General features: G+C 39.8%; 1 protein-coding gene across 1 annotated transcript; it reads left to right on the forward strand.

Annotated features, from left to right (window-relative positions):
• The first annotated feature begins 4,069 nt into the window (after positions 1-4,069).
• On the forward strand, positions 4,070-23,960 carry LOC108572458. The gene is given in 8 exon segments (XM_017934698.1): positions 4,070-4,231; positions 7,891-7,996; positions 7,998-8,031; positions 9,318-9,556; positions 10,243-10,521; positions 20,135-20,477; positions 22,073-22,361; positions 23,742-23,960. Coding segments are annotated over 8 exon segments (1,671 nt in total).
• Positions 23,961-24,409: the final 449 nt, after the last annotated feature.

Genomic DNA, 24,409 nt, shown 5'->3' on the forward strand with positions numbered 1-24,409 from the left:
ATAAACCAGTATACCATACATATGTCCTACAGTATCCTACCAACAAGTATCTTAACTTAGAATATTTTAAATATTCATACCAAGCCAATCTGTGTCCAAATACCAATTACAAAAAAGAATATATACACATGGATTGACCAATCCAGCAAATCGAATTTTACAAAACTCGACACGATAACGCATGAAGGATGTCGAAAAAAAGCCGACAAGCAATCGACACCACGGCTGCATGTCGTTTCCATCGCTAATCAATGGGCCTTCTCTCTACCTGCCCATGGTTCTTAACCTGCCATCCTCCAGAGACTAAAACAGTCAGGGAGAGAGCAGTTCCACTGGTGGGAGAAAGACGAAGAAAGAGGGAAAGGAGAAGGGGCCCGTTTCTTCCCCCACTATCGTCACCCTTACTCCCCCCACCGACTCTCTGTCTCTGTCTTATAGCCGTGGTGTCTCCGTCGTACACTAGGCCCCGGGACTAAAATTCAGGACAGAAAACCGTCCGGTTAGTCCGAGGCTGCCGGCTGGGAACGCGAGTTTACGCGAGTCGATCTCGTGCGGCAAGGTGTGGCGGCGGTTCGTCCGAAAGAGAGAGGAGAGGATCGGGCCCCATCGAAACGGCCACGAAAGAGAGAGGGGCCCCGGTCGAACGAGGCAGACGCACAACCTCGACTCAACAGTCTCTCTCTCTCTCTTTTTCTTGCTCACTCTCCCTTCGTCCGCGTTTCACTCGAGCTCTTCGCGGAGGATTTCCAGCAAGTGGAGTCAGTATCCCGTGATGGTTAGGTACGCGCGAAAGCACACGCGCCGTGTCGTTGACGAGTGAACCCTTTGGCGGAGCGACACCTTTCTGGATTTCTAACGTTACTTCTACGTGTTGTTTTACCTTTACAAGCTCAGGTGTTTGTTGTTCTGTTTGTTCATTGAACTTCATTAACAAGACTAGATATATTATACTATTTCTCTTTTTTGTTCCGTTTTTTTATTGTTTTCTTGTTTCGTTGGTTCGTCGAAGCTGAGAAGTTGTTGTATATAAAAAAGAGAACGTGTGTATGTAAGAGGACAAGCGTGGAAAAGTGATACTGGGACTAACTGAAGCGCAGCTGTCAGATCGAAGCGAGCTTCTTTTGTCGGTGGTGTGCTTGCTAGGAGGATTCGTTGTGCATGTAGAGGTATATATACATAGATATAGATATACGAGTATAGAGACGCGAAGTGCATGCTGCAAGAGAGTACGTGGGTCGTACGTACCGTACAACTTGTTCCTCTGCTCGCCTCCGAAACCCGCCGCCACCGCCGCCGCTGCCGCTGTCTGCCTACCGAAGACCCGTTGAATCTCCGCCGTGTTGCTTAATTCCTGCGAAAAACGCCGCGAGCTCTGAGCATCCCGGACCCGTTTGCTGCCGGTCAGTCCCTTCTTTTTTTTCATTCACTTTTTCTCAAAGCTCGATCTTATGCGTTGCTCGAGAAAATGATGCACTATGGTAATCGTAATTTTGTCACAATAAAAGTGTCATTTGGGAGTTAATCGTTGGACGACCATGAATTCGTCTTTCCTTTAAAAGTGTCTGTTCTATGGTGATCAGTTTTTTTTTTCACAATTCTTTTCTCTTCTCGGAAGAAGCTCGAGGTGTCATTTAGGAGTCAATCTTTGGACGATCGTTCGTTAATTTTTTTTTTTTTTAAGTGTCCGTTCTATGGTGATAAGTTTTTTTTTTTAATTCTCTTCTTTTTTATTTCCATTGTGAAGACGGTCATTTTTAAGGAAGTTCGAGGTGTGAATTTTATGAATTGAAAATTTTTGAAGATTGAATAAGAGAATAAAGAATAAAGTAAAATGAAACTATGTGAAGTTACTTCTTTCATTTGTTCTACAACTTTTGTTCTACTACAGTAAATAGAATTTTGAGGTGAAATAATCGATTAAATGGCAAACGGCGATGTCGAAGAAATTCGAAGCTAATCACTTCCGGCGGAGTGATGAAAGCGGCAGATTCGAAAGTTGCGATTCTTGCATTGGCGCGTTTAATTCGAAACGTTCGAGTAATCGCGGTTTTGTAACCTCTAAGCGATCGTAATTTCCATTCATTGAGACGTTTCCACTATCTAATACCGGAACAATTAATCGCTCATTTGTCTTTCTTCGTTCAATAGTACATAAATTTCTTTCAACTTTAAGTCTCCTTTGAAATTCGAATATTCTTTATCTTTCTGTTAAGAATAAAATGATTGTAATTCGATATAGACATCAAAAGACAGATAATCGAGGATTTAAACGTACGATACGGTGGTAGTCGAATAACAGAACGCGATTTATTGTGAAAAGAAATATAACTCTTGCGGTAAACGATGCCGTGGCCGTAGGTAAAGCGAACCTATTACGTATTTACGGCTACACGCGAGCGTATAAGATTTCGAAACGCGTGTAATGCATAAATAAAGAGAACAAACCTATACCGTAAGCAGTATCGTGTACAGTTTTGCATGCCTCGACCGCGTCCATCTTTCACGAAAATATTTTCAGTTCTCGAGGAAGTTACGATTACGTTAATCGCGATTCGTTGTGGAAGATAATAGAAACGAACGATATCATTTTATCTGAAAAAAGAAATGTGCGTTCGACGTGGATTCACGCCTGTTTAATCAGTTAATTGACTATGGCTGAGTGAAAACTATGAAAGTCTGATGAGGAGTAATGTTAAAAAAAGTTGATTCAGTGTATCTGTTTATCTTAGAACAATATTTTTAAGTACTGATTTCCTGGAGAGAATCTTTGAGGCTTCGACATGCTTCGACAGTTTTTCAGATTTAAACTACCTCATAAATTTTGTTCGGAGATTCCATAAGTATAGAATCACAATTCTTTAGAGATATCATATAAATAGAATCATAATTCTTTCAGAGATTCTACAATTTCAAGATATCTCGAGTTCATCGAAATTCTTCCAGAAGCTTTCATGAAATTTCAATATTCTGCACTACCATTCGTCGTGTACGCGAATAATCGCATTAAAGATATCGAAATCAGCGTATAACCGAGGATAAGGTGATCGATAATCCGCGACGCGAGGTCGACATTGATCCTGAAAGCGGCTCCGTTCCGGTTCCTGTGATATTTTCGCCTCGAACATCGACGCCGATGCAGATCGGTGGGAACCGATTCCTCCTCACGAGACGGTTAACGTAGAAAACGGGTTTAAGCGTGAAAGTAATTGAGGAAGCGGATGAACAGACAGGCCGTGTTCGTGTTCGTCGTCGTTCAGCCATGGCTGCGAGCCTGCTTCGTGGAAAATCGACGTTTTTGCAATAGGGAAACGTTATGGTCGCGCTGTTTCCAATAAGAAGGATACAAGATTATTTCAGTAATTAACGTGTCACGGTGAAAGATAACGTATCGCCTCGATTCTAGGAGATATATAGGTACTCGAGTAACGCATAACCATCGAGGACCTTCGATTTTATTTAATATACGTGTAATACAAGCAGACGTTGCTTGGTACTGCTGATGTTTTTTCTTTGGTCCAATACCTTGTCAATCTCTGAACTGGTTTCAAATTTTCTATTTCACTTCGTTTTCTATCTATTGGAATTACTTCGAAGTGGAATTGGAATTACTTCTTCACTTGAACCATTTGTTAATTGAAAATTCTTATATCTTTCATTTGAACCACCATCACTTTTCTTCTATCAAAGTTACTTCAAAATGTTCCTTTCCAAAGATTTTCCAATTTACCATGAACTCTTAAATAAATCACAAACCTTTCATCACCCGTATTTCCATAGAACAAAAATACCAAGAATGAATTTGCCCCGCTCATCAAACAATGAATTTTAAGTCATAAATTTTCTCCTTTCAATCCTCTTCAATTCCAAACCTACAATAAATCACGAACTTTTCATCCTCGAATTTCCACCGAACGAAAATACTAAGAATGAACTCTCTCTTTTCATCAAACAATGAATTTTAAATCATAAATTTCCTCCTTTCAATCCTCTTGAACCGAAAACCTTCACAGGGCCCAAAGCTACCGAGATTAACGAAGAGTGTACATTTTCTTTCATGGAACAGTGAGTGATGGCCCTGCGTCTGAGGAGTAGCAAGGATGTCAAGAAGAGCTCGTACTACGTTTGGTACCTGGGCGCGAGGGAGGCCAAGGGGGTGGACGCGATGCCCGGTGCCATAGCTTACCTGCTCGAGCGAGAACGGCTTCAGGAGCCTTTCAAGGTCACGCTACAGGTGAGCGGTACCATTTCGGAGACCCGGTTTCGTGGCCGAAAATATACGCGAAAAAACGACGAATTAATTATCCTGGCTTTGAAAAAGGGGAGTTTAACTCACCTCTTGTGCGTGAGTTTCATCGTTTACCACTAGTGAAAGCAGTCTACAGGACGAATAAAAATCATCGATTTATAACCTCAGCCTACATACCAGAATCGACCAGGCCTCGACCTGTTCACCGACGTTTTATCAGCTTCCTTGGGAACGCTCGTGTGTTTCCATGAAATTCCTCCTCGAAAGGTGGAAAGAGGGGTTGGACCTTGTATTAATGGCTCGTCTACGGCCTTCCGTGGATCGAGCAGACGAAAACAAGTTATTTAAACGACAGATGTGTAAATTTTGTGCGTTTGATGGCTAAATTTTACGGGGATCCTCGTTTCGGGAATTGACGATGGCCAGCTTTAGGGTGGAACGAGATTGGAGGTTTATCGTTCGAGTGTTATTTGGAGTTCTAGATCGTGGGATCGTGGGTGGAATTGAGATTTCGGAGTGGCTCTTTATTTGGGGAGATAAGAGTGAAAAAAGCGTGAAGAGTTGACGGTGGAGGTTTTCTTTTTCTAGAAAAAGTTGGTAGTGGAGGATTGCCTTTAAAAGCATGCTTGAAAAATATAAAAAGTATCAAGAAAATGTAAAAAACTGCGGAGGAAACATTATTTTTGGAATCCTTCAACGAAAGAATTCAACTTAAGAATTCTAAGTATGGTAAGAATTCGAAAATACAGAAATGGAGGAATTATTTTAAGAATATTTTATTCTACAAACATTTTCACCGCATGGATCTTTGTTTAAGGTGAGAGTTCCGAATATATACAAGAAGGAAAGATCCACTCGGATGTGCCTCTCTTAAAATTCGCTCCGTGTTGCTCCTAGGAAAGTTTCGTTCGCTTCGATCCCCTCGAAACCTAGATTATGTTGTTACGAAAACGTGCCACGAGCAATTGTTGCATCAGAAAGTTCGAAAAGATTCCTGGAACGTTGTCAAGAAACTCTACACGGTTTCTCATCAAATGAACTTTCGATGAACTTTTGACCACCCTTAATCACCGTCATTTTTCATTCAATTGAAATAGATATCGATAACAAAGACGTAATACAATATTATGTGTACGTAGAGAAGAAAAAAGAAAAGAACGTCAGGTTTCTCCAAGAATTTCCCAGGGTCACATACATAATTCGTTCCATATGATTTAATAAGAGGTACCAATGGAGTGTGGCTAATTAGATAAGCGTAATAAATGATTCGTTGACCCGAATGTTAGGAGAAACGAGCACGACGCTAATACATCCGGTGTGTTCGATATGGGAAAGAGAAAATAAACGGATGCCACCGAAATTGTACCGCGACCGTTAAGTTGACATGTTGCTCGACATTCCCGTTGCATGTCAATCGAAATTCGCCAAGGGGGTTGCACGCGAAGATTTAAAAAGCGCCTTGTTATTTCGTGATTCCGGAGAAAATCGCTGTTTACGTACACGAAATCTTGCATGCGATCATTTAACAGTACTTCTTTTCCACTTAATCACCGGGAGAAAATTTATAAGAAAAAAGAATATTTTATTTTGATCCAGAATAATTTGGAGTCACTGGTAACATTTTATAATTTCTCCTGAAAATATATCAAAGGAGTGAATTTTGAAAAATCATTTCACACATTTTCGCTTCCTCTGTCAGCCTTCAATAATCTATAGCTGTGTCCTCAAGGATAAGAGGGATTCCTTTTTATTAAACGTAAATAAAATCAAAATTCTCTTCAAAGTATATTAGAAGACTGAATTTATAAAAAATTCTATAATCTTTAAAAAACTTTAATCTTTGCTCGGTAAAAATGCAATAAAAATTCAAACATAAGAATTATAATAATATAAGCAGGCTTTGTAAAGTAATAGTCCTCGAAAGAAAGCAAAGATCTTTAACAACTTCCAATCAGAAAAAAGAACACATATTTAACATTCCATGGAGCATCCGATGGCAATTTGGCTTCTCGAAGCTCTATCGCCTGGAAAACAATGGCGTTCTCTATCATCAGGTTGAATCTTAATGGACGTCGTTTCGCGTAGATTTAACTCTGACGTGTTAATTCGCCGGAGGGCATGTGCGTCGTGGAACAAAAACAAAAAAAGAAGAAGAAGAAGAAAAATACGCAGCAAAAAGAAAAGTATATTACGAAATCACGCGAGGCCCGCCTAATTGTTGTGCAAGTGTAATTGCTCGTGCAGCTCGTTGCGAGAGATCGCTTGCCTTGAGAATATTTTAGCGCGCCGAATTTTCGCGAACAGCCTGTCTCTCGCTGTGGAGCAAGAAAATTGCTCCATGTTATTTTCTGCGGGCGATTTCGTCGAAACCGCAGACACGAGGACAGGATGGATATTATTGTTCGTCCATCTGAACAAAACAAGCCACCTTCGAGGGTCTGGATTTTGCAATTCTCTTACAATTCCTAGTTTGTTCGTCGCGTGGACAGAAATTCTTGCGAAAATCATGGAAATTGTATATTAACCGACTTTGTTTATAGCGTTAAAATTGCGAAATATTCGATTTGGAGTTTGTAGATTTTTTATATCGCAAAGTGTTTCGTTTGAAATCAATTTCGGAGGTGATCATTTTTCAAAATCACAATGTTTCGAATTTTGAAAAAAAATTTCAAAGAGTTTAATCCATGGAGGATTAAGAAATCGAAGATATTTTGCCATTTTTTAAAGGAACCAGATGAAAAAATTAATATTTTTATTTATGAAACTTGTTGGTTGTTTTTTCCTGGAAAAGGATTACGATCAATTTTACGACCCACGTCGAAAATCAGACGATTACTCATCGACATCGCAATGGCTCCTCGTGGCCGCTAATGAAACGACGTGGTGGTAATTTCAACGCCTGGGGGCGAGCAATATAACTATCAATATGCTTATACGCAGGTTGCTAAAAATGGGATCGTAAAATAGAGAAAGTACCATTTTTTTTTCGTAATATCATGTTCACTTTCATCGTTCCGCTGTTATTATTTGCTTTCCAAAAGAAAACCACGTTTTTGCGCGGTTGTACATGGGGAACGCGGTATTGTTACGGGGAAAGCATTCCTTTCTCAATTATAAACTCGTTCATCGAATGATAATACCTTATCGTACTCCATTTGCTCGGAACAATCGTCAGAATCGAATTAGTATTAATTACAGTTCAGTTAACAAATTTATAGATGCAAGTATATTCATAATTCGCAGTTGCACTCAGAATTATGCACGTACGAATACTTTTCCACAATATACTCCTTGTATCTAAATGACAAGAGCAGCTAAAAAGGTATAAAAAATTAATTAATCACGCTGGAATTGCCCGGAACGAAATTCGAAGGAAGATTAAAAAATTTGGAAACCATAATTGGCCAGAAACATCGATGCTCTTTGCAATATCTCCTCGTGAACAGTCCTCGTTCGAAGCATAAAATCGAGGAGACTCGTCGATGCTCATCTCGGCGAAGTGGCACGAGGAATTTGCATTTTAGTACAACGAACAACGTTGCGTTTCCGCGGCCGCGTACCTCGCGCCGTCGCGCGTTAAACCACCGTTAAAACAGTCCGCTTATTAAGCCTACAGCTGATCGTCCGTGTTTTACGATTGTCAGGTGAGCAACAAGGGGTTGAAGATTATACAGACGGTCCATCCTGGCGGTTCGACGAGGTCGGCCGTAAAGCATTTAGTGCCTGGACATGCGGTATTGGCGGCTGTGCACTACGAACAATCCAGTTCACGTTCACGCTTACAGGTTACTGGAAGATCGAGTATTATAGCTTGAGTCGAGATTTCAGTCGCCCAAGGTCGCATCCCCACCGCTAATGGGTGTGCTTCCCCCACTTCAAACCACCTGTTGCGTCCACCTGTTGCTTATACACCAGAAATGGCACAGTACAGTAATTACTTGTAAAAATAGAGTAAGTGGTGGGACAGTAGAGTAATTAAGTGGTGATTTAGTGGGTCATTGGTGACCTTGGATGACGAGAATCTTTTAAACAATCTTTTTCCTAGCATTAAGATCTTCAATCTTTACTTCATAGTATAAATTTCGCTGGAACCATTGTAATTTACATCAGTGGGCTCGTTAATTCCACTAATTCGATGTCAGTGAGTTCACCAAACGGTATGATGAGATCTTCCATGGTTTTAGCATTTTTTACATGCCTGCAGAGTGGTTGAATCGACCTCCACGGCTACTCTATTCGAAGACCAGATCCTATAGCGTCGGAAAACGATCTCGATCCGCTAATTAACGACATCAGCACGATTCTAACGGGCCTACCAGTAACTAATAACGTTCGTAAGCCGGTAGTTCGCACATGCTAATACCACAGCCTTGGCATTGGGAACGAGATTACTCGGTATTTTTTCATCCCGTGAGAAGAGCACGTTTCTTCTCTTGTCTTGTAACACTGTAATAATTTTCCACCACGTAATGGAGCCGCGTATTATACAACATCGTCTATTGAATTCATGAATCGGCGGTTTCTGATCGGAACCAGGTAAATGGTTCATTCGGGAACACGCGTGCGGCTTCGTGTTCGTGCGATGCGATCGTTCGTTGGCCGCGATTTCTTGTCGAGTTCACGGGAAATAATAAGGGCCGCGTGGATCGAGTATCGCGCGCTACCATAATGGCGGCTGATTAGAAATTAAAAGTCGGTCGGGTTCGGTAACGAGGAACGCGAGATTAAATCGACGTGCCGCGATTATAAGCTTGACACGCGAGTACTCTGCTCCTTGAACTTGTCGAGTTCCGGGGAATTCGACGAGTACCTCGTAAAATATTCGAGAAATTTCATTTAATTAGAAAGCTGGCTGTTCTACTATTCTATTCTCTTCTTTACTCTAGTGAATAAGTTTTGCTCTTGTCTACCCTGAAACTTATTCCCTTCTACATTTTAACATTTAGTTTTCTGTCAGCTAGTTAGCTTTCAAAGAATTTTTCCTCCTTCTTATTGAATTTCAACGTTTAAAAAGTTTCTTTAACGTAGATTAAGATCTCTTCTTTAAGGAGTTGCGTTTTTCTGAATCTAGATGCGACTCCGTCGAAACAGCCGAATTGTTAGGGGGCCAGTTGAAAGCACTGGCGTCACACACGGACAATTTGGCCAGGGTCAACTCGCTGGAAGGCAGGGCCCGTAGTAATTTAGGCAGCGACGGTAGGAGCACCAGGGAATCGGAGTCATCAGAGGGCAGCGGCGAGCTCAGACACGATTCCGTGCAAACGACCACGATATACGAGTCCCTGGCTGCGGAGTTGCGTGCCAAGCTCGGTAAATATTCCTTTCGAAAGCTACTTCTTACATGGAACTCGTTCAATATACGCCAGAAAATATAAATACGAACAAAATTGCACTTTTATATGCATTTAAAAGGTATTAGCGCAAATGCAATTGCCTATGCAATTTGTAAGTGGAATTAAAACTCCTAAAAATATCAATAAGCGCAACTGTAGTTGCCTGTGCAATTTGTACGTTCAATTTAAGCTTGTAAAAGTGCAATTTTTTTTACAAAAGTGCAACTACAGTTGCAACTTCAAATTCAAAAAGTTCAACAACGGTTAAAATTCTAACTGAAGCCTAAATAACAAAACTATAAATGCAATTTCAATTACGAAAATGCAAACAATTTCAACGTAAATTCGAACTACAGTAAACGTTATGAAATTGCAATTGCAACTTCAAATAGAAAGATGCAGAAAAACGCGATCACAACCTCAATTTCAACCCAAATTACAAAAGGTCAAGTGCACGAGAAGAATCGCGGCTGCATCTTAACTACCGAAACTGTAATTGCAACTGCAGCTGATATCTCCAGAGTACGAAGATACAAGCACAGATTCGAGATAATGTGCAAGATACAAATGTAAAGACAACCTCGAATATCTTCACTCGAGATAGCAGAGACAAAGCGATGGTATGAGAAAGGGGGATGAGACGAGACGCTTATTCCGTTTCAGGCAGAGGCAACTCAGGGGACAATGACGTGGGCCCGATTCTTCTGCCCCCGCGGGATTACGATACGATGCACAGACACCGTGGCAATCTGGCCGGGATAGAGTTCAGACGTTGCCTGAATCAAACGATCGTAGGTGGTAGTACTACGGTTGACAGAGGCGGCACGAGGAGCGCGGCCAGCAGTGGAATTGGCTCGGACAGCGCCGCGACGCCTCCGCCCTATCAGAGCCATCATCCTCTTGGTCCAAGACCTTCGAGACCTTCCAGAGATTCGTCCTCCGGTAAGTCGATTATATCTTCTTTTTTGTCAATTAAAAAACTTTTGCTATTATTGGATTGTAGAATAGTGGAATTCCTCTTGAATCTTTTTCTGAAATGGAAGATTTATCGTGAATCAAGATATGCAGATCTCTGTGTCCAATTCTTATCTTATATTCTCCATTATCTTCTTCCTCTTCTTTCCTTCATTCAGCGATAAAGTGAACCCGGCTACTTCGGTCCTGCAGATCTAACTTGGTCCGAAAAATGTCTTAGCTACCCTAACATCTCCTCGTCTGCAAGATTTACAGATAGGTTGCCTCTGTAATTTAATTCCTGAATAATTACGCAATAATTCACTTCACGGTAATACATCTTCCAATCTAATTTCCTTAAAGAACGACTCGCACTTAGCAGGCTATAAAAAGAAGTCACGTCGGTTAATTCAGTATGACTTATCACGGAATCTACCAAAACTTCGAGCCATTTTTTGTACCTAACCTCCATGATCTCGATCAAGATTCTCAAAGGATGAGTCACGTGTATCACCCACGAAAATATCAGCGAATTTATCGCTGGTTATTCGTGAGTGATGTCGCACAAGACGTCGAAACTTCGGTTCCGTAACGAAAGGCCATGTTAAATAGCGCTTAGGGGGGAATTACGACAGAAGAAGGCGTGCACGTTGTTACACTGTTCACAGCGATTCGATAGTCATGCTGAACAAGTGTGAAATTTATTGTGAATGAAAAGCGCGAGTGAACGCGGTGCAAACCGTGACTGTGGTGCAAACGACACACACACACACACACACGCACCATGGTTGTTTAATACCTCGAATTCGCGTTTTATCACCGTTAGATCAACCGGTGATCCTTTTTCATCGTCGATCCAGATCCAAGTATGATACTTTTTCAAACATTTTATAATCTTTTTCCTATGCGAGGAAATATTAAAGGAACATCGAGTGGTTGTTTTGTAATGTATAATTATACTCAGGATTCGAATCGTGATCCACATACGCCGATGGTTCATTATTTCGCGCGTGATTCAACGTGTTTTGCAATGGTTTTGACGCAAGTACATACTCGTTGGGAGAATTTTTATTCCGTTGCTTTCAAAAATGTCGTTCACTAGAATAGATATCATTTTATTTCTCTGATTCTTTTTTAAGTGATAAATTAATGGTTAGAAAAAGAATTGTCATCGTTTATTTCCACCATTGCATTGTTCCTCTCAAGACTCGATATTCAAAGGAATTAATCTTCGAATAATCCATCGTATCTAACACCTCATATATTTCTTACACAAGTAGGCATACACACACACACACACACACACACACACACACACACAGAGGTGGCATTTCATCTCCTTTCACTTCGATTCCACCTCGTGTCACAGCTTACTACGATCCTCTCCAGTCACGTGGATTATTCAAGTTCCTACTCTGATGAGGACAAATAATGGCTACCGGTTAGAGTTTCCAAGTGGTTTGACGAACGTCCTACGCGATTAGGTTCGCGGAAATGCAGTATGTCATGGTTCATCTGTTTCGAAGCAAAGGGGAGAGAAGGATCGTTTCCTGAGGAGGGACCAGGAACAAGAAGGAGACTTTCACTTTCGTGCAGCATCAGATCACCGTCCGCAGGCGTAATGACGCGTTCAGCTGGATCGCCTAATTTCCTAGGAAAACGCTCCAACAGCTTTCCCACTCGGCAATTAGGCGACAGTGTCGCGTGACAATCCTTCCGTCGAGGTTCTTTTCAACGTGGAATGCAGAGTTTTTACTCCGACCAGCGAGAATCATTAACTTTAACTTCAGTTTTCCTTGAAAAAATTGTAGACTGCAATATAGTTCACATAGTAGTATCAAGTCACACACGTGGTGTAAAATATGGTTAAGATATGACAAAGGTGTGTAATAAATTTGAATTGTAACTCGAACTCCAACTTTAGTTTATCAATCTGAGGATTATCAAATTTCTCATTTAACGAATTTTAAAAGCGACGAATATCTAGGTTTGAGAAAGACAGTCGTTAAAAAGTCATAAGATAGGGGTGAAATGGATATCGAAAGAATTGAAGGGTGAGATGTTAATAATTGAGACGATAAGTATTATGTGAAGCGTTAGGAATGATATATTAATCGAACGTTAATAACTGAGTCAGAAAAAGATTAAGGTGAAATGTCGGATATGATAGATTATAGGAATCTTGGTAATTAATTGAATGGAGACTATCTGAGGTGTTAGGTGAGGTGAGACACTTGTGGTAGATACCTACTCTTCGAAGATCAATCTAATATATCGCATACAGGGTGTCCCTGCAATCGTGCTACAACCAGGAAATGGGTGATCCCTTACGAAAAAAACAAGTCGAAAGTGGACATCACAATTTTTGTATATGAGGCTTCATTTTTGAGAAAAATTGTCTTTGGAAATGCTAACTGTAAAAAAAAAAAACACTTTCAAATACTATTGCAAAGACGCCCTTATATACATACGTTAGCTGAAGCTGAATAATTTATAATAGTAAAAGAGAGGCACACGTTCGAAGATTGGCATTCAAATTGAAACATTCAGAAGTGTAAAAAAGTGTTCTTCCTGGAAAAAGTGAAACTTTCAGCGAAATTCTCGAGTAGAACGAAGATACCACGAAGATCGAAATCGAAAAAAAAGAGATCGTCTGTACGATGACAAAAATTTGGACGCTTTCTACCGGGCGAACAGGTGGCCGTGCGTGCGTTCCGCCTCGAATATTATCGGCTGCTCGTAGAAAACCGGGCGGAAGGCGACCCGGTAACCCAGTTTCACGAGACGAGCTACGAAAAATCGTTTCTTCACGCTCGTTCCCCCTCGATTTTTCCTTCTCCGCGTCGCTGCTCCTCGAGCTGAATCGCAGACACGTCGCCCTAACGTCACGAATTCGCAAAAGTCTGCTGCTTTCACTTCGATCGGCTTGACGACGGAATTTCGTCGACGGAATCGTTCGAATATCTCAGAGAAACGGAGAAAGTTGCGATTTTGGAAACGCAATTCGATTCTCCTTTTGAATCGTTCATGCTTCCTTGTTTCGCAATCGTTTCAAGGATGTGAATTAACCCTTTCGGTACTGATCAAATTGTACTGTTTCCTGTAACAAAGCTAGCAATTATTCAACTTCATTGCTATCGATTTATTATAATACACTACTAAGAATTTTCTATACCAGTTTCCAATTCTACTGTTGAAAAGATGCGAAAGAATTTCATCTAGCCACCTATCTAAATACACTAACAACTTGAAACTATACGAAAGATCATCATCCATCGATCTGCTACTCTAAAGCCACTATTTTCAAACGAAAACTCTTTCTTTTCTGCCTTCCTTAGCATGTTCAACATGGTGTGACCCACTTGTGGATCATTCAGTGATGCTCTTATTAGCCAACGTGACCCACCAAGAATGATGGGTCAGTATTGCATGTGTGACAAAAAAGATCGAATAAACAGCGTGATCCTCCGGTGGGTCATCATATTATTTTATAACATTCTATGAAAAGGAAAAACATATTTAAAAGGTGGAAAGGTCAGAAACTGAAGAATTAAGTATCAACGATAATAAACACTTTAGTAAAATTTGCTCGGGCAATAGAATTTCGTAAATTTCTCTGTCGTCGTGAACGTGTTAAGTCTCCTCGATCCTCAATAAATCAGCATTAAACTGAACAATCTCCACCGGTAGAGATTGAAACTTCAAAGTCAGCCATCGCGTTCTCAACACACAGGGCGGTGCCTGTTCGTTGAGGAACACGTTTTTAACGGACGACTGACCTATATAGCGGATAAACGAATAAATTTCGCGGGTAAAAGAGGCGAAAGAAAAAAAAAAAAAGAAGAAAAAGGAAGGTTGAAGAAGAAGATTGTACGAGCCCAGGTATTCCCTGGTGGACGTGTGTGTCCAGTCATGGGCCTGTGTTTTAACTACGTGTACAGATGGGAGGGGACACACGTTGGTATTGGTCACCTGTTACAGTGGAACGAATACCGTTAGGACGTCGTGTCTGCGGCAGGTACAAGCCTACAGGCACACGCATACGTCTCACTGATTCTACAAGCCGCGAACGGGCAAAAATCGAGCCGCTTTGACACTCTGGGCCTGGTGTCGGGCCCCTTGCTACCGGAATCTCTACAAGACTTACCGTCTACCTGCCTCGTGCTCAGCTAATTCGATGCCTGTCATCTGATAATGCGTATCTACTGCATATCTAGCCAGTGCTTGATTCATGGAAGGTCTGGTGAGGATTTTTGGATGGTTTTTTCATGGATTTTTTCTTAGATTTGAAAGGAGTTTGGGTTAGAGCTTTTGGCTGTTTGAGATAAGTCGTTTTGAGAGATTTGAAATAGGTAGTTATTGGGAATTAAAAGGATTTCAAGACCTAGATGTTGAATTCTTTAAGATTTGAAAGGATTTTGGGTTAGAGCTTTTGGTTATTTAAGACAAGTCGCTTTGAGATGTTTGGAAGAGCTAATGTTTGAGAATTAAAGGGAATTGAGATCTGCAAAGGGTTATTGAGGAGAGTGATTGGTTAGATGTTGAAGAGAATTATTCTTGGAAGGCTCAGGATGGATATTGAGACTGATTTCTGTGCTTGTGGAGGGTAATTGCAATGTGAATATTATGTTATTAAGTTCTTGAGATGGGTTAGTATTTTTTGAGGTTGACGGAAAATTTCGGGTCTGTATGCTGTGATTGAAGTATGAATATTGATTTCTTGAATGAAGTTAATTTGAAAGGCTATAAAATGATGTTTTTTTTTTTTACGTTCAAATGAATCTGCGAAGTGTCACTAGAGTGTGCTTATTAATTTCGCGAATAAAATTACCTTAAATTGATTTCGTGTCTACAGACTGTCACTCTCAAATTTACTTCCTGATTTCTCGAATGAAATTATCTCGAAGAGCTTCGAATTAATATTTCTCGGCGTTACGTAAACCGAAGTGTCCTCAATTTCTCGAATGAAATTGTCCCCGAGTTGTTGATTTATCGAACAAAATTATTAGAAATCCTCAAGTATCTCTTGGATGTTTTAGTTTGAAAATAAAACAGTGTTTGCTCACTGTTCTCCGTCCAATTTACATGTGTTTCTGAAGGATCGAATAGATCGAACGAAATAAATGGTGAACATTACAAGTGAAAATCTGTCCAGGTATCAAGCAGGCTCTTTCTTTTTTTATCCGACTCAATTAAATCGCGAATAGATCGAGAGCCATTCGGCTGATTTACGACGTGAACGCGAGCGTACATCAGCCGCTTAGATAATTACGCGATTTTTCATCTGGCTACTGATGTTTCCTAGCCGAACGTGCCACTGACCGACTAAAGCCACTTTTCACCAGTGCCACTTTTTATGGACGCTCGCTATTAATCTTTCCCGGATTTTCGGCTCGATTTAATCTTTTTATCTATTTCAATGGGTAATGGCCTTAATTGGCGGCCACTTGATAGCTGCGAGATCACCCAGTGTTTCTTATTATCACAGTCAAGGAGTGTACTCAGAATTTAAAAATCGAAATCTTGATCCATGAATTCAAAACTCACAAATTCTCTGTTTAAAAATGAAATTGTGATTGGTTAGAGTAGGTACCCTTTCAATCACTTAAATATAGAATATCCATCAGTTGTAAATACTCTAACAAAACTTTCACCAGACCTTAGAAAAAATTGAATTAAATTTTTCAACAAATTTGGTCGTTCAAGATATAATTTCACACTTTTCTATAATTTTACATTCTTCGAATTGTAATTCTGCACTTTCCAAGCTCAATAATTTTAAATGTCCATTGTTCGAAAAAGCTTCTCAAAATTTCTGCACCATTTCTGTGTCATTCGACGGCAAGACTTGGATTTTAACGAATCCTGAGGATCAATACGGAAGAAATGGTGGAAGCTGAAGGGGTCAAAGCTTAGGTTCGTTATATCACTGGTCTTTTACGGGCCACGAAAGAACCCGTTTCGCAACAGGTGTCTCGGGGACACACGGCTCGCGAGCCGATCACGATTTCCACGTTCGCATCTCCATATAAGCGGCGCTCGCGACCGCAAGCGATCTGGCACACTTTGCTCACGATCGTTGCTCGCCTCTCGCGCGAGATGCATCGCGTGAAACTATCCCGTGCCTTGCCAGATTCTGCCCACCGATTAGGACGATTAATTTATCGCTCGTTGGCTACTTCACCCTCGACGTGTCACTTTATTTCGATCATTTTTAACCTGAACACTCGTTAGTACGTTAGATAGAATAGAATTCATCTGTGTTTTAGCTGTGTTTTTTGTTGCAAGATTTATGGAGAAGATTTTTTGTGACAATTCAAGTGTAATGTGCTACTTCATATAGTTTCATTGGAGTTACATATATGTATGTAATTGTACGAACTTTTTTTTCTTAGATATTTACAGTTGTGCCTTTACCATGTTAGATAAAAAGAAATTAAAATACTGTGTTTGGTAAGCTTCAAGCATAACTTAAAGTTGAAATTAGAGTTAAGTTTATCACTAGTTTATTACAAGTACAGTACTTTTTTGTAATATTTCTGTTAGAATTATGGTAATAAATAAAAGATATTGTTTTAATTATAAATCTTCTTTATTCTGATACGCGAGGAAGGCACGTCGCTATGCGATCAAACAAACATAGACAAGACACTGAGAGAAAAAAAAAAACATATCAGCGTCACCCATACTAAACAGATGGTTACTATGTTATTTCTATATATATATATTTATATTAATCTGTCTCAGTATGTTGATTATTTTTGCCGTTACTATTACACAGACACATACTCATTTCTCTTTATAATCCAACAATTTCGACTATAATTTGCACCATGAGTGTGATTTGTTATTATAAGACAAAGGGTTAAGAAGTTCGAGCAATTTTGTTTTTTAAATAAATTGCTTCGATGGTTCGATGAATTTTTTGTATTTTATGAAGGAACAATTCCAATGGAATATTATACAATCCAAACAATCTCCCTTCTTATAAGATTTTTAATATACCAATTCTGTAAGTTCATCAGACTTCACGAAGAAGCAACGTCGATACACTTCTTCGGCAATACAAATGTTTTCCCATGAAAAGTTAAGATCCGTCAAACTTGTAAATTTATCAGAGCTACATGAAAACTCGTCTCCAGAACCCACAAAAATTTCTCACTTTCTTACTCACTGTTACCACATCAATCGATTAAAAATCAATCGAATCGACAGAAACGTAGCTCGATCTCTCCTCAGTCTCGTTCGATGTACGATGGTATTAAGAAGAATCCCAGGCTCTTTGCCTTTTAACTTTTACCCGCCGCGGCATTCCGTCTGTTCACCGCGTAGTTGCGCAAACGAATAGCTCTCGAAAGGCGCATTTCCATGCAGGAGCGCTCTCCATCGTGCCAGAGTTCTCTCGCGTCCCTAGCTAATAACCGTCATTGGAATCCCGCTGACGATGATAATGACGACGTTCGACGATCGACGTGTGCCACCAGGGATGCTGTTGATGAATTCACGTGCAAATCGACCTCGTGGGAGGTCACACACAGCACACGGTGAACAAAGTTCCGCATTCTCGGTCCACAGCCTCAGGCCAGCTGTTAGCCGGCCTCCTCTTTCGGTCTCGTCTCCACTTCGTCTTTTTCCAGCTTCTTCTCAAACCCTCCTGACCTCTCTGATGAGAGAAAGAGATGGATATAGTTAGTGTCCTGGTCTTCTTCTTCTTCTTCTTCGTCTTCGTTCTCGTGGTGGACAAGGCGACAGGTTGTGACAGGTTACCTGATAAAAGAGAAATTGCGGCTTTTACCTTGGACTCTCTCGATTCTTCGTACAGTTTCATGTCTTCGATTCATTGTTCGTGTGTATGGCTTTCTATTTTCTTGAATGATGGATTTTATGGTCGAAAGACAACTTTGAAATGTTATCGAGATGGTGGTGAATGGACAAAAGTTGGAAAAAGCGTTTCTGATACTTTCGTCTTTTCATTCACCATTCGTACCAGGATCTTTTATTCGTCTGTTTCGTTGTATCTGAACTGTAAGTACATATTCATTTTGGGAGATAAGAGATTAAATCTATTTTGCTTCAATAATGAATTAAGAATTTGTCATTCTCGTCTGATTAACCCTTTGGGTACCAAGAGTATGTATACCTGTTCAATTAGCCTAACCTTCTTAAATTCTAATTCTAATTTAGAATTGAAAAAACATGTCTTCAACCCTTTCACTCCTGATATACGTATCACCTTCCACTTTTCATCAATATTAAATCTGCTGCTAATTTTTTATAGATTTGAAGTTCATCTCAATTCTAGATTTATCAATTTATCTCATCTCAATTGATTCGAATGATAAAAAATTCTCAAAGTCGCTGACTATTTTCTGGAAATTTTTGTGCAAATTGCAATGCTCGGTGATTCCAAACTTTTGGCCGGTAGTGTATGTACAATAAATGTTAAATTCAAATCAATACAAAATACAATTGAATACCAAAAAATATTTGATTTCTACCACAAAAACAATCCTTTTTAATTCTCTGATAAAGGGTTAAGGGGGGTTACTCGTGTAATTCGTTAAAAATAAGGTGCTCTTTGTGAATTTATTCTTCAGAAACTATCGAATAGATCTTTTTCAAACTTTTCGGATATTTTGTTCAACGTGTAAAAGAGTAGAAAATATTTTTTTTAGTGTAAAATAATTCGACTGTTATAAACTGTAGAGGCATTTTGCCGCGGCCTCACCGTCGACGTAGTTAATCGTTGTACAGTCTAGCGTCTGTTAAAATCACCTAAAAGAAAAAATTCATACAGATTTCTATTCTTTATCAAACTACGCTCTAGATGAACCTAAATTTGCAAAAACAGAAATTTTCATTTTAATCATGCAATAAGCGTAATTAAAATTAATATCGTTAGAATTGTAGGTCCATCCAGAGCGAAATTTATTTATTTACATACTTGCACCAGGACAAGTCAATTGATTGGAAACTTTTCAGTTATGCTGCACGCCAATTTGAAAGAAGTCCTTTCGAGAAAAACGCGTTTAAAGTTTCAGGTATTGAAAAGTAAGAATTTTTATAAATTTACACCTGTTTTTTGCTAGTATACTATTCCAGAGACTTATTCGAAATATTCTTTTTGTTTGAGCCTCCCTGGTTACATTTAAGCTGCGGTGTTTCTGTCTTTTCAGCCGCTCCATGTCGTAAGTGTCAACGAAAAGTTTGTATTCCTGTCCAAAATTGAATTTCAATTACGCCATTTCATCAGCGGAGTTAACATTTCTCCTTATTGTTCAGTCGTAATAATTTGACAGTTTTTTATAAGAACAATTTACCTTTACCTCCAAGTTTTGTTTTTATACTCCGAAGCCGAGTACCCATTTATTTTTTAATGTGACTAACACATTCGCTTTTCACACTTGAAAATCGTAGCCATAAGGATTCAGAACTAAAATCTGCTGTAGCCTTATTAATACCTCGAATTTCAGTCTACAACTTCAGAGACATATTTTTCAGACGTATTGCTATTGATTTAAGCAAAAAAAAAAAGGAAGAAATATTTTTCGACTCGTTACACGAGTCTCCCCCATTAAATAATCATTCTGCTTAATTTCAGACGACGACTGGGGAGCGCCAACAGAGGAGAACGATTACCTGCCAGAGCCAGAGACGACAGGGACCAGTTTAACTCTGCCCAGATTACCAAGAAGCCCGGAAAGATTGCCAAGCCAGATGAGTAGAGGCGTTTCACCAGGTTGCAACAGAAGTCGCAGAGCCCCGGAATTCCGGCAGCGGTCACCCAGCCCCCAATACCAACCAAGAGTAAACCCTGGCGAGGTGACCAGCCCCAGAGAGAGATTCCAGGATGCCAAGGAGATGTTCAGAGCCATGGAGAGAGAGGCTATCGCCAGGCCTGTCCTTTCGAGGCAGAGAGAAGTTGAAAGTCATCCCGCTCACAGGTACGATCCAGGCTGCTTTTCGCGACATTCTGTTTACCTTCGTGTGTCATGGAAGTTTACGGGGGTACTCTGATGGAATGCAGCTGCCACAAAATGGCTGAACGTTTCTTTTCCGGTCAAACGAGAGCCCTATGAATCCTTTTTCTGAGGTGTCGAAATTTGAGGATGAACTAAAATTTGAAATTTTGTATCCCTTATTTGGGATCATTGTTGTGTTGCTCGCAGTGCATGGAGATTATTTTTTTAATTAATTTTCGATCGGAGAATTAGCGGGTATCGTAAAATTATTCAACATTCCGTTCTTTTTACAAATGGCATTTCTTTGTTAGGTTAGAGTAGGTTTGAGTTGTGAGAAATTTTTTGGAGGATTTAAACAGGTTTCGAAGTGCTGAAATTTGTAGAATCTTGTTTAGTAAGTTCGATTTAAATATATTTGAAATTTTGTATCCCTTTTTTGGTGACTATTTTTGCATTAATTTGCAGCAGCGCATAATGATTTAGGTATCGTAAAATGGTTGAATATTTTTCTTTGTCAGCTCACAGCAGGGTAAAGGACGAAAAAAATTTAACTTTCAGGCGTCGTTAACCAGTTCTTCGTATTCGTTTTCTAATCCAGAAGAGAATCCGCGTCGATTCCATTATGAGAGAGTATCGATTCGACGGACAGAGCGTCTCATTTTCTTCCGGCCCGACTAGAAAGACTAGTTTTAAAAGGCCACGCGTTGCCTTTGCTTTTTCTCTGCTGGCATTCGTTTTGGGCCAGCAATCACCGGTGTCAATCTCAAGTAAAAGCTGTCCGACCAGCTGGCGAACAGATTCGAGCGCATTATGGATGAAATGTTGACGATTGTTTTGTAGATAACACCTAGCTTCTTCGGTCCATTGATGTCGAAGAGAGTAGTTCTCATTCAGAACATGAGACGAGAATGAGAAATATATACTAGGAATTCTTTTGAATTTACTTCCTCTTTCGAGAATTATTGTTTTCTCTGAAGATAGTTTAGATCTTTTCCTAGTTTCACAGCGGATGGATTATTGCAACAGGTTCAGAGAAACGTGATAAACGTCCCTGTCGATTTATTTCGCGAGAAACGGCTGCCTCAAGTGGCACATGGCAAGTGGAACGAATTCGGAAGGGGCACATCGTTACCTCACCACCATGTAAACGTTTCGTGCACCTCTAAGCAGGCCTAGAAAATTTAGCGACACTTCAAACTCTGATACTGAGATTCAATAACTTTCGAGCTCCTGAATGCGCTTTGAAATTCTAAATTCTACAAAATTCCTTTGATCTTTCCATTAATAAGTAATATTTAATGCTCTAATAGCTTCTGAATTTACTTAAAAAATTACAAAGAAAATCCCTTCTCTAGTTGCACGTCCATCCAAAAAAAAAAAGAAGAAAATAGCAATTTCTACCGAATAAAATTTCTTCTAAAAAAAAGTAAATAAAGAATAAAATAAAATTCTAAATTTCGTCATTTTTTTTTTTTTATAAATGCTGGATCGAGCAGTTTCAACTATTCTGTTTAAAAACAAATTAATATAGAATAAAATGAAATTCTAATTATCGTGATTTTTTCTTGACAATGCAGGATCGAGTCGGTGAGACAGAGCCATGAGGAGCAGCCTGGCAGGCAGCATCCGGCGAGCAACAGTTCAACGATCGGCCACGAGCACCTGATCAGACGGAATCATTCGGAAGTATCGGAACGGGAGAACGATATTTCTTACAGGGCTCGACCGCGGCCACGAACCCATCATTATGCGATGGAACGCCCACCAGAGCAAGAGGTCTCGAGGCCTCGGCCGAGAAGCTTCTACGAAAACCCATCGGTTGGAAGAGACTTCCGAGATCAAAGGAACGTTGCTGATCCGAGAGAAGTAAGGGTCATTGATTCTCCCCTCGCCTCTCTTCTTCGACCGTTCCGCGAAGCTTCATGCCGTTGAACTCGACCTTGTTATCGAGGACTCCTTTTTTAGCACTCCATTTTGGAGTATGTAGTTGTAACATTGAAGAGAAATCTTCACTTCCAGGTAGCTCTGGAGTTTTAGTGACAAAGTTATGATCATGTTTGAAGATTTGGAGCGGAAAATGTTTAGCATAATTTGGAAACAGGAAAGTTGGTGATTTTTAATATTAGAGTTGTAATCTTTGAAGATTACTGATCTCCAAGCTCTAATTTTCAAGGATTCACTACCTTAGAATTTTGATCTTTGAGGATTCGCCTTTAGGGTCTTTGGAACTCTCTTTTGGAGTGGAAAATGTTTAGTATAATTTAGAAGTAGGAAGCTTGCTGATTTTTAATATCAAAATTGCAATCTTTGAAGATTGCTGATCTTGAAGCTCTAATTTCTGAAGATTCTTTAGCTCAGAATTTTAATCGTTGCTCACTCTTTTGGAGTGGAAAATGTTTAGTATAATTTAGAAATAGGAAGCTAGGTGATTTTTAATATCAAAATTGCAATCTTTGAAGATTGCTGATCCTTAAGCTCTAATTTTTCAAGATTTTTTGGCTCTAAATTCTAATCTCAAAAATCCTCGAGAGATCGCAATCCTGTATATAACACCTACATAGTAGCGCCAGTGAATGTTCCCTGTTCTTAGTTTAGCTCTAGACTATCTTCGAACCTTGCAACAAAACGCTAATTGCTTGTCGTGTCCATATGGTTCACTGGGAACGCTTCTTCATCTTCTTCTGCCACAATGTTGTTTGCCTATAAATTCTGTGCCACTTGTTAATGCAAAAAAAACTTGTGAGGTGCAAACAAAAACATGATACCACGTCAACTTCCCTTTATCGTACAAGTAGAACGCTGTGTTAGAAACTATCAACAGAAGAGTAAACTTTGTTGGAACGTAAATTATCAAACACTTACCTTTTTCAACCACCCGGTGTTAAATTTTATATTCCAACATTAACCACTTCTAAAATCTTCAACATTTTCTTCTAAACTAACTTTCAAGAATGCTCTAACAGCATTCACAGATATACAAAGTTCCATCTTAACATTCAAATAACTCTTGCCTAGAATAAGTGCATTTGCAAATAATTTTCAAACTTGATCAACCCCTTGCCTTGTAACGAGTCAGATTCGAGATACAGATTCTGGTTAAGATGTGACAAAAATAGTTATATTAGCAACAAGAATTAATTTTAATTCCAACTTTCGAAGACCGAAGATTACCAAACCTAATTAAGCTATAATACGCTTGAAGAATTACAAATTAAGGGGTTCAATTAAAAATGTGTCTGTCCACAGGCTCGGGATTTCCGTGACCGCGCCCACGTGCGGGAGATACGCGAAAAAGTGCGCGCCAGGACCACCACGTACCAAGAACTCTCTGAACACGAACGATATCCAGGTCTGGATCGCGATAGCGCCAGACCACCCTTAGAAATCGTCCCTACACCTGGCAGATACAGACACAGCTACGCAGAGCCTCCACGATTGGGCCTTGCAGCCCTTCATCCCTACTGAGCCCCAATTTGGCTCGTTGTTGACTAATAAATTATTTAATTAATTGACCGTATCGTTATCGTGCTATAGCGTCCTTGAAGAAATTCTTAATCGAGAGTCGAGCAAATGCAAACCTGATGATTGCTTCAAAGACACCGTATATGAATCTTATTTTATATTTTTTCTTATATATATATATTCTTTCGTTGTGATAATTTTCACTGCCATATAGTTAAAAACGTCAAAGATTATTTTTCGATGTTAAAGTATTCGACGCAGACTATAGCGAGTCGGTTTCCTTCGTTTCGAAGGTTTCGTTTGACTCACTCTTGTAAATTCAAGGGGGCTCGCGGATTTTTTTACGCCCGAAGACCTCGTCGACCCTGAGGACTCCATGTTTTATTATTCTTTATCGTGCTCGAGCGGTGGATCGAGATCCTCGAGTCAGGGATCGCTCGTTGACTTCTGAT

Source organism: Habropoda laboriosa, unplaced genomic scaffold (genome assembly GCF_001263275.1).
Source record: "Habropoda laboriosa isolate 0110345459 unplaced genomic scaffold, ASM126327v1 scaffold65, whole genome shotgun sequence".
Taxonomy (NCBI): domain Eukaryota; kingdom Metazoa; phylum Arthropoda; class Insecta; order Hymenoptera; family Apidae; genus Habropoda; species Habropoda laboriosa.